The 11,905-nt window shown below is 46.7% G+C and overlaps 1 protein-coding gene across 1 annotated transcript in view; it reads left to right on the forward strand.

Annotated features, from left to right (window-relative positions):
* The window catches only part of LOC135535775 (ankyrin-2-like), a 183,003-nt gene that overhangs the window by 140,803 nt on the left and 30,295 nt on the right, over positions 1-11,905 (forward strand). The window contains 1 exon segment of the mRNA XM_064962208.1: positions 11,582-11,789. Within this exon segment, the coding sequence (XP_064818280.1) occupies positions 11,582-11,789 (208 nt within the window).

The following is an 11,905-nucleotide window of genomic DNA, read 5'->3' on the forward strand; positions in this document are numbered from 1 at the left end:
AGATAGAGAAGACTCTGGACCAGAGTGAAGGTACTGGACCGGTTACATTACATTACAGAGATAGAGAAGACTCTGGACCAGAGTGAAGGTACTGGACCGGTTACATTACATTACAGAGATAGAGGAGACTCTGGACCAGTTACATTACATTACAGAGATAGAGAAGACTCTGGACCAGAGTGAAGGTACTGGACCAGTTACATTACAGAGATAGAGGAGACTCTGGACCAGAGTGAAGGTACTGGACCAGTTACATTACAGAGATAGAGGAGACTCTGGACCAGAGTGAAGGTACTGGACCAGTTACATTACATTACAGAGATAGAGAAGACTCTGGACCAGAGTGAAGGTACTGGACCAGTTACATTACATTACAGAGATAGAGAAGACTCTGGACCAGAGTGAAGGTACTGGACCAGTTACATTACATTACAGAGATAGAGAAGACTCTGGACCAGAGTGAAGGTACTGGACCAGTTACATTACATTACAGAGATAGAGAAGACTCTGGACCAGAGTGAAGGTACTGGACCAGTTACATTACATTACAGAGATAGAGGAGGCTCTGGACCAGAGTGAAGGTACTGGACCAGTTACATTACATTACAGAGATAGAGAAGACTCTGGACCAGTTACATTACATTACAGAGATAGAGAAGACTCTGGACCAGAGTGAAGGTACTGGACCAGTTACATTACATTACAGAGATAGAGGAGACTCTGGACCAGAGTGAAGGTACTGGACCAGTTACATTACATTACAGAGATAGAGGAGACTCTGGACCAGAGTGAAGGTACTGGACCAGTTACATTACATTACAGAGATAGAGGAGACTCTGGACCAGTTACATTACATTACAGAGATAGAGGAGACTCTGGACCAGAGTGAAGGTACTGGACCAGTTACATTACATTACAGAGATAGAGGAGACTCTGGACCAGAGTGAAGGTACTGGACCAGTTACATTACAGAGATAGAGGAGACTCTGGACCAGTTACATTACATTACAGAGATAGAGAAGACTCTGGACCAGAGTGAAGGTACTGGACCGGTTACATTACATTACAGAGATAGAGGAGACTCTGGACCAGTTACATTACATTACAGAGATAGAGGAGACTCTGGACCAGAGTGAAGGTACTGGACCAGTTACATTACATTACAGAGATAGAGAAGACTCTGGACCAGAGTGAAGGTACTGGACCAGTTACATTACATTACAGAGATAGAGGAGACTCTGGACCAGAGTGAAGGTACTGGACCAGTTACATTACATTACAGAGATAGAGGAGACTCTGGACCAGTTACATTACATTACAGAGATAGAGGAGACTCTGGACCAGAGTGAAGGTACTGGACCAGTTACATTACAGTACAGAGATAGAGGAGACTCTGGACCAGTTACATTACATTACAGAGATAGAGGAGACTCTGGACCAGAGTGAAGGTACTGGACCGGTTACATTACATTACAGAGATAGAGGAGACTCTGGACCAGTTACATTACAGAGATAGAGGAGACTCTGGACCAGTTACATTACATTACAGAGATAGAGGAGACTCTGGACCAGTTACATTACAGAGATAGAGAAGACTCTGGACCAGAGTGAAGGTACTGGACCGGTTACATTACATTACAGAGATAGAGGAGCTGTTAAATTACAGAGATAGAGAAGACTCTGGACCAGAGTGAAGGTACTGGACCAGTTACATTACATTACAGAGATAGAGGAGACTCTGGACCAGTTACATTACATTACAGAGATAGAGGAGACTCTGGACCAGAGTGAAGGTACTGGACCAGTTACATTACAGTACAGAGATAGAGGAGACTCTGGACCAGTTACATTACATTACAGAGATAGAGGAGACTCTGGACCAGAGTGAAGGTACTGGACCGGTTACATTACATTACAGAGATAGAGGAGACTCTGGACCAGTTACATTACAGAGATAGAGGAGACTCTGGACCAGTTACATTACATTACAGAGATAGAGGAGACTCTGGACCAGTTACATTACAGAGATAGAGAAGACTCTGGACCAGAGTGAAGGTACTGGACCGGTTACATTACATTACAGAGATAGAGGAGCTGTTAAATTACAGAGATAGAGAAGACTCTGGACCAGAGTGAAGGTACTGGACCAGTTACATTACATTACAGAGATAGAGGAGACTCTGGACCAGTTACATTACATTACAGAGATAGAGAAGACTCTGGACCAGAGTGAAGGTACTGGACCAGTTACATTACATTACAGAGATAGAGAAGACTCTGGACCAGAGTGAAGGTACTGGACCAGTTACATTACATTACAGAGATAGAGGAGACTCTGGACCAGTTACATTACATTACAGAGATAGAGGAGACTCTGGACCAGTTACATTACAGAGATAGAGGAGACTCTGGACCAGTTACATTACATTACAGAGATAGAGGAGACTCTAGACCAGTTACATTACAGAGATAGAGGAGACTCTGGACCAGTTACATTACATTACAGAGATAGAGGAGACTCTGGACCAGTTACATTACATTACAGAGATAGAGGAGACTCTGGACCAGTTACATTACATTACAGAGATAGAGGAGACTCTGGACCAGTTACATTACAGAGATAGAGGAGACTCTGGACCAGTTACATTACATTACAGAGATAGAGGAGACTCTGGACCAGTTACATTACATTACAGAGATAGAGGAGACTCTGGACCAGTTACATTACATTACAGAGATAGAGAAGACTCTGGACCAGAGTGAAGGTACTGGACCAGTTACATTACATTACAGAGATAGAGAAGACTCTGGACCAGAGTGAAGGTACTGGACCAGTTACATTACATTACAGAGATAGAGGAGACTCTGGACCAGTTACATTACATTACAGAGATAGAGGAGACTCTGGACCAGTTACATTACAGAGATAGAGGAGACTCTGGACCAGTTACATTACATTACAGAGATAGAGGAGACTCTGGACCAGTTACATTACAGAGATAGAGGAGACTCTGGACCAGTTACATTACATTACAGAGATAGAGGAGACTCTGGACCAGTTACATTACATTACAGAGATAGAGGAGACTCTGGACCAGTTACATTACAGAGATAGAGGAGACTCTGGACCAGTTACATTATATTACAGAGATAGAGGAGACTCTGGACCAGTTACATTACAGAGATAGAGGAGACTCTGGACCAGTTACATTACATTACAGAGATAGAGGAGACTCTGGACCAGTTACATTACATTACAGAGATAGAGGAGACTCTGGACCAGTTACATTACATTACAGAGATAGAGAATACCTGTATCGTGAAAACGACTTGTTTGTTTGTTTTTCATGTGGGTCAGGTTAAATGTGGAATGCTTGTCATTGGTTAAGTTCACAGCCAATATTTACTGTCCTTTCAAAGTAAGAGTTCACGCTTCTGACAATACTGTTCTATTATCTATGAATGAATTGATTAATAGCTGACCGTACCGTGCCACAGTGCCATGATCAAGTACGATTTCTGCATTAGATTTAGTGTGCATTGACTTTTAGTGAATGAACTGCAGTTACTGTAAATGGTTAGCTGTCTGATGTATCCTAGCTACCTAGCTAACCATTGGCCATCTTATTAAATAATGATATCCAGCCAAATCAACAGTATTTATTGCGAGACTAGAGATATTCCCCTAGCGATGGCTAGTCAGTGGTTGCACATCTACCTAGCTGTAATGACACAAGGGTGTGAATAGTACACATTTAAATATATCCTTTCACAGTTTATAGCAGGTCTCCAGCTACCCAGACCTGTCTGATCAGGGTGCTGTGGGTGTGTCCAGTTTACACCTGTGCAAATCCGGTTGTGTGTATAGCAATGGGAATGAAATATCCAATGGCTCAAGTCGTGTTATAGGTCCACCCCACACCTGGAGGGTTGTGTGGTCCTGTCCAGAAGCAACCCCTAGCCCCTACTTCTAGACATTTGTGGAGATCTGAGAGGATTGGACAGGTGTAAGCAATACCACCAAAATTCCACCAAGAGTGTAAGGTGGATCTCACCATGTCACCACCCATCAATCACTCTCAGATCTCCACAATTGTCTAGACTCTGGACAGTAGGGACTAGGGGTTGGTTCTGGGCAGTAGGGCCTAGGTTTTGTATCTGGACAGTAGGGACTAGGGGTTGGTTCTGGACAGTAGGGGCTAGGGTTTTTTTCTGGACAGTAGGGACTCGGGGTTGGTTCTGGACAGTAGGGACTAGGGGTTGGTTCTGGACAGTAGGGACTAGGGGTTGGTTCTGGACAGTAGGGGCTAGATTTTCTTCTGGACAGTAGGGACTAGGGGTTGGTTCTGGACAGTAGGGACTAGGGGTTGGTTCTGGACAGTAGGGACTAGGGGTTGGTTCTGGACAGTAGGGACTAGGGGTTGGTTCTGGACAGTAGGGACTAGGGGTTGGTTCTGGATAGTAGGGACTAGGGGTTGGTTCTGGACAGGCCATGGGTATTATGGTAGCTCAGTCAGTCAGTCACTGTCATCAGTCCCTCTCAGTGTCTAGTCTCTGGGCGGTAGGGACTAGGGGTTGTTTCTGGGCAGTTGGCACTAGGGGTTGTTTCTGGATAGTAGGGACTAGGGGTTGTTTCTGGGAAGTAGTGACTAGGGGTTGTTTCTGGGAAGTAGTGACTAGGGTTCGTTTCTGGGTGGTTGGGACTAGGGGTTGGTTCTGGACAGGCCATGGGTATTATGGTAGCTCAGTCAGTGTTACGAATCCCTTTTGGCCCGACAGTCTAGGGGGGATGGTAATGAGACCCGTAACATAACTCATGCAAATTATTATTGTGACAAAGTAAAAGTGTGAACGAAATAACCACGACAACAGAAATCTACCGTCAAACTCCAGGTTTATTTATAAACACACGGTAATGGGGGGAGCAGGAAAAGGGGCTGAGCTGGACCCAAGGAAAGAAACAATAAGTATTCAAAAACACCCCTAAGCTAGACTAGCCTACTTTAACAACAGCTAACTAACTAACCAAAAATACAGTGGGTGGTCCGCCCAGTTCTAACTAGTGTATTTAACAAAGTTCACCTACGTGTAGTGTATGCCCATGGGCGACTTGTCTTGGTTTCCTCCTTTTCCCACCAGCAACAAACAAACACCATAACCAAAAACAATACTCACAGGTGATGACAAAGTGCTATGAGGTGCTTAAACAAAAGAGAGGTTAAGACACAAAGCGAGAGTGAAACATAGAGACCTACAGACATGGCATTTACAGAGAGATTGAGCTCTAGAACAAACAAATGATGGGGTTTTTAAACCATGCGGAAGGAACTGTGATAGGTTAGGAAATAGGAGGAGGTGTGTCTTCTGATTGATGATTGATTGTTGACTGATTGGGGAGTGATGATTTTCACCTGTGAGGGGAGAAACACACACAGGATAACTGTATCCATAACAGTCAGTCAGTAACTGTCATCAGTCTCTCTCAGTGTCTAGTCTCTGGACAGTAGGGACTAGGGGTTGTTTCTGGATAGTAGGGACTAGGGGTTGGTTCTGGACAGGCCATGGGTATTATGGTAGCTCAGTCAGTCAGTCACTGTCATCAGTCTCTCTCAGTGTCTAGTCTCTGGACAGTAGGGACTAGGGGTTGTTTCTGGATAGTAGGGACTAGGGGTTGGTTCTGGACAGTAGGGACTAGGGGTTGGTTCTGGACAGGCCATGGGTATTATGGTAGCTCAGTCAGTCAGTCACAGTCATCAGTCCCTCTCAGTGTCTAGTCTCTGGACAGTAGGGACTAGGGGTTGGTTCTGGATAGTAGGGACTAGGGGTTGGTTCTGGATAGTAGGGACTAGGGGTTGGTTCTGGATAGTAGGGACTAGGGGTTGTTTCTGGATAGTAGGGAGTAGGGGCTGGTTCTGGACAGGCCATGGGTATTATGGTAGCTCAGTCAGTCAGTCACAGTCATCAGTCCCTCTCAGTGTCTAGTCTCTGGACAGTAGGGACTAGGGGTTGTTTCTGGGCAGTAGGGACTAGGGGTTGGTTCTGGATAGTAGGGACTAGGGGTTGGTTCTGGATAGTAGGGACTAGGGGTTGGTTCTGGATAGTAGGGACTAGGGGTTGTTTCTGGATAGTAGGGACTAGGGGTTGGTTCTGGATAGTAGGGACTAGGGGTTGTTTCTGGGCAGTAGGGACTAGGGGTTGTTTCTGGATAGTAGGGACTAGGGGTTGGTTCTGGACAGGCCATGGGTATTATGGTAGCTCAGTCAGTCACTGGCATCAGTCTCTCTCAGTGTCTAGTCTCTGGACAGTAGGGACTAGAGGTTGGTTCTGGATAGTAGGGACTAGGGGTTGTTTCTGGATAGTAGGGACTAGGGGTTGGTTCTGGACAGGCCATGGGTATTATGGTAGCTCAGTCAGTCAGTCACTGTCATCAGTCTCTCTCAGTGTCTAGTTTCTGGGCAGTAGGGACTAGGGGTTGTTTCTGGATAGTAGGGACTAGGGGTTGTTTCTGGGCAGTAGGGACTAGGGGTTGTTTCTGGGCAGTAGGGACTAGGGATTGTTTCTGGGCAGTAGGGACTAGGGGTTGTTTCTGGGCAGTAGGGACTAGGGGTTGGTTCTGGATAGTAGGGACTAGGGGTTGGTTCTGGACAGGCCATGGGTATTATGGTAGCTCAGTCAGTCAGTCACTGTCATCAGTCTCTCTCAGTGTCTAGTTTCTGGGCAGTAGGGACTAGGGGTTGTTTCTGGAAAGTAGGGACTAGGGGTTGTTTCTGGGCAGTAGGGACTAGGGGTTGTTTCTGGGTGGTTGGGACTAGGGGTTGGTTCTGGGCAGTAGGGACTAGGGGTTGGTTCTGGACAGTAGGGACTAGGGGTTGTTTCTGGATAGTAGGGACTAGGGGTTGTTTCTGGGTGGTTGGGACTAGGGGTTGGTTCTGGACAGGCCATGGGTATTATGGTAGCTCAGTCAGTCAGTCACAGTCATCAGTCCCTCTCAGTGTCTAGTCTCTGGACAGTAGGGACTAGGGGTTGTTTCTGGGCAGTAGGGACTAGGGGTTGGTTCTGGATAGTAGGGACTAGGGGTTGTTTCTGGGTGGTTGGGACTAGGGGTTGGTTCTGGGCAGTAGGGACTAGGGGTTGGTTCTGGACAGTAGGGACTAGGGGTTGTTTCTGGGCAGTAGGGAGTAGGGGCTGGTTCTGGACAGGCCATGGGTATTATGGTAGCTCAGTCAGTCAGTCACAGTCATCAGTCCCTCTCAGTGTCTAGTCTCTGGACAGTAGGGACTAGGGGTTGGTTCTGGATAGTAGGGACTAGGGGTTGGTTCTGGATAGTAGGGACTAGGGGTTGGTTCTGGATAGTAGGGACTAGGGGTTGTTTCTGGATAGTAGGGACTAGGGGTTGGTTCTGGATAGTAGGGACTAGGGGTTGTTTCTGGGCAGTAGGGACTAGGGGTTGTTTCTGGATAGTAGGGACTAGGGGTTGGTTCTGGACAGGCCATGGGTATTATGGTAGCTCAGTCAGTCACTGTCATCAGTCTCTCTCAGTGTCTAGTCTCTGGACAGTAGGGACTAGAGGTTGGTTCTGGATAGTAGGGACTAGGGGTTGTTTCTGGATAGTAGGGACTAGGGGTTGGTTCTGGACAGGCCATGGGTATTATGGTAGCTCAGTCAGTCACTGTCATCAGTCTCTCTCAGTGTCTAGTTTCTGGGCAGTAGGGACTAGGGGTTGTTTCTGGATAGTAGGGACTAGGGGTTGTTTCTGGGCAGTAGGGACTAGGGGTTGTTTCTGGGCAGTAGGGACTAGGGGTTGTTTCTGGGCAGTAGGGACTAGGGGTTGTTTCTGGGCAGTAGGGACTAGGGGTTGGTTCTGGATAGTAGGGACTAGGGGTTGGTTCTGGACAGGCCATGGGTATTATGGTAGCTCAGTCAGTCAGTCACTGTCATCAGTCTCTCTCAGTGTCTAGTTTCTGGGCAGTAGGGACTAGGGGTTGTTTCTGGAAAGTAGGGACTAGGGGTTGTTTCTGGGCAGTAGGGACTAGGGGTTGTTTCTGGGTGGTTGGGACTAGGGGTTGGTTCTGGGCAGTAGGGACTAGGGGTTGGTTCTGGACAGTAGGGACTAGGGGTTGTTTCTGGATAGTAGGGACTAGGGGTTGTTTCTGGGTGGTTGGGACTAGGGGTTGGTTCTGGACAGGCCATGGGTATTATGGTAGCTCAGTCAGTCAGTCACAGTCATCAGTCCCTCTCAGTGTCTAGTCTCTGGACAGTAGGGACTAGGGGTTGTTTCTGGGCAGTAGGGACTAGGGGTTGGTTCTGGATAGTAGGGACTAGGGGTTGGTTCTGGATAGTAGGGACTAGGGGTTGGTTCTGGATAGTAGGGACTAGGGGTTGTTTCTGGATAGTAGGGACTAGGGGTTGGTTCTGGATAGTAGGGACTAGGGGTTGTTTCTGGGCAGTAGGGACTAGGGGTTGTTTCTGGATAGTAGGGACTAGGGGTTGGTTCTGGACAGGCCATGGGTATTATGGTAGCTCAGTCAGTCAGTCACTGTCATCAGTCTCTCTCAGTGTCTAGTCTCTGGACAGTAGGGACTAGGGGTTGGTTCTGGATAGTAGGGACTAGGGGTTGTTTCTGGATAGTAGGGACTAATGGTTGGTTCTGGACAGGCCATGGGTATTATGGTAGCTCAGTCAGTCAGTCACTGTCATCAGTCTCTCTCAGTGTCTAGTTTCTGGGCAGTAGGGACTAGGGGTTGTTTCTGGATAGTAGGGACTAGGGGTTGTTTCTGGGCAGTAGGGACTAGGGGTTGTTTCTGGGCAGTAGGGACTAGGGGTTGTTTCTGGGCAGTAGGGACTAGGGGTTGTTTCTGGGCAGTAGGGACTAGGGGTTGGTTCTGGATAGTAGGGACTAGGGGTTGGTTCTGGACAGGCCATGGGTATTATGGTAGCTCAGTCAGTCAGTCACTGTCATCAGTCTCTCTCAGTGTCTAGTTTCTGGGCAGTAGGGACTAGGGGTTGTTTCTGGGCAGTAGGGACTAGGGGTTGTTTCTGGGTGGTTGGGACAAGGGGTTGGTTCTGGGCAGTAGGGACTAGGGGTTGGTTCTGGACAGTAGGGACTAGGGGTTGTTTCTGGATAGTAGGGACTAGGGGTTGTTTCTGGGTGGTTGGGACTAGGGGTTGTTTCTGGGCAGTAGGGACTAGGGGTTGTTTCTGGGCAGTTGGGACTAGGGGTTGTTTCTGGGCGGTTGGGACTAGGGGTTGTTTCTGGGCAGTAGGGACTAGGGGTTGTTTCTGGGCAGTAGGGACTAGGGGTTGGTTCTGGGCAGTAGGGACTAGGGGTTGTTTCTGGGCAGTAGGGACTAGGGGTTGGTTCTGGGCAGTAGGGACTAGGGGTAGTTTCTGGGCAGTAGGGACTAGGGGTTGTTTCTGGGCAGTAGGGACTAGGGGTTGTTTCTGGATAGTAGGGACTAGGGGTTGGTTCTGGACAGGCCATGGGTATTATGGTAGCTCAGTCAGTCAGTCACTGTCATCAGTCTCTCTCAGTGTCTAGTCTCTGGGCAGTAGGGACTAGGGGTTGTTTCTGGGCGGTTGGGACTAGGGGTTGGTTCTGGACAGTAGGGACTAGGGGTTGTTTCTGGATAGTAGGGACTAGGGGTTGGTTCTGGACAGTAGGGGCTAGGGGTTGGTTCTGGACAGTAGGGGCTAGGGGTTGGTTCTGGACAGTAGGGGCTAGGGGTTGGTTCTGGACAGGCCATGGGTATTATGGTAGCTCAGTCAGTCAGTCAGTTGGAAACAAACATCAATATGATGTCGTGCAGAGTCACATGTATTTATTTTCCAAGCTATAGCACACAACATAATGATGTTTGTTTCCAACATCAGGGCTGTTTTCCAGCATAAGGACTGTTTTCCAACATCAGGGCTGTTTTCCAACATAATGATGTTTGTTTCCAACATCAGGGCTGTTTTCCAACATAATGATGTTTGTTTCCAACATCAGGGCTGTTTCCCAACATCAGGGCTGTTTTCCAACATCAGAGCTGTTTTCCAACATCAGGGCTGTTTTCCAACATCAGAGCTGTTTTCCAACATCAGGGCTGTTTCCAATATCAGGGCTGTTTTCCATCATAATGATGTTTGTTTCCAACATCAGGGCTGTTTTCCAACATAATGATGTTTGTTTCCAACATCAGGGCTGTTTCCCAACATAATGATGTTTGTTTCCAACATCAGGGCTGTTTTCCAATATAATGATGTTTGTTTCCAACATCAGGGCTGTTTTCCAACATAATGATGTTTGTTTCCAACATCAGGGCTGTTTTCCAACATAATGATGTTTGTTTCCAACATCAGGGCTGTTTTCCAGCATCAGGGCTGTTTTCCAACATCAGGGCTGTTTTCCAACATCAGGGCTGTTTTCCAACATAATGATGTTTGTTTCCAACATCAGGGCTGTTTCCCAACATAATGATGTTTGTTTCCAACATCAGGGCTGTTTTCCATCATAATGATGTTTGTTTCCAACATCAGGGCTGTTTTCCAACATAATGATGTTTGTTTCCAACATCAGGGCTGTTTTCCAACATAATGATGTTTGTTTCCAACATCAGGGCTGTTTTCCAGCATCAGGGCTGTTTTCCAACATCAGGGCTGTTTTCCAACATCAGGGCTGTTTTCCAACATAATGATGTTTGTTTCCAACATCAGGGCTGTTTTCCAGCATCAGGGCTGTTTTCCAACATCAGGGCTGTTTTCCAACATAATGATGTTTGTTTCCAACATCAGGGCTGTTTTCCAACATCAGGGCTGTTTTCCAACATAATGATGTTTGTTTCCAACATCAGGGCTGTTTTCCAACATCAGGGCTGTTTTCCAACATAATGATGTTTGTTTCCAACATCAGGGCTGTTTTCCATCATAATGATGTTTGTTTCCAACATCAGGGCTGTTTTCCAACATAATGATGTTTGTTTCCAACATCAGGGCTGTTTTCCAACATAATGATGTTTGTTTCCAACATCAGGGCTGTTTTCCATCATAATGATGTTTGTTTCCAACATCAGGGCTGTTTTCCATCATAATGATGTTTGTTTCCAACATGATGTTTTAAATCCACTAAGTGATTTGTTTCCTTGCCACGATACTAACGAGTAATTTGTTCGACGATCAGATGAGAGCATCATGACTGGTTGTGTTCTTGCCACATTTAAAGGTCCTTTTAATCGTTAAATTACCTCTTTATTATTTGGCCCATACATTTTTTTATAGACTTCCCCCAAATGTCACAGTGTAATTCGTATTTAGTGTAAGGGTTAATTTAGAATGTTCTGCCAGTGATGTTGGTAGAGGACGATATAATCTGACCATGTTTTGATCCTGAGTCTGTGTGTCTGTCTGTCTCTCTCTCTCTCATTCTCTCTCATTCTCTCTCTCTCTCTTTCTCTCTTTCTGCCTTTCTCTCTTTGTCTGTCTGTCTGTCTGTCTGTCTGTCTGTCTGTCTGTCTGTCTGTATCTCTGTCTGTCTCTCTGTCTGTCTGTCTGTCTGTCTCTCTGTCTCTCTGTCTCTCTGTCTATTTGTGTCTCTGTCTGCCAGTGTCTGTAGCCCTGTCCTCAGTGCAGGAGGACGTAGACAGCCTCAGACTGGTGAGGAGGGTGGACTCTTCTCCCAGACCGCCCCCAGCCGTCTCAGAGGAAGACTTATCAGTAGCCTCCCTCCTTGACATTCCTTCCTGGGCGGAGCCTATGGGCCACACCCACTCGGAGAGCATGCATGGGCTATTGGAGGACCTGGAGATCACAACGTATGTCAGTCAGAGAATGAGCCAATCAGATTCATGGATGGATGAGAATATTTTTATATTTCATTTAACTGTCGGCTTTAGTAAGAGAGGAGAATTCTACAGAGTTTGAGACTCAT

Source organism: Oncorhynchus masou, unplaced genomic scaffold (assembly GCF_036934945.1).
Source record: "Oncorhynchus masou masou isolate Uvic2021 unplaced genomic scaffold, UVic_Omas_1.1 unplaced_scaffold_514, whole genome shotgun sequence".
Taxonomy (NCBI): domain Eukaryota; kingdom Metazoa; phylum Chordata; class Actinopteri; order Salmoniformes; family Salmonidae; genus Oncorhynchus; species Oncorhynchus masou.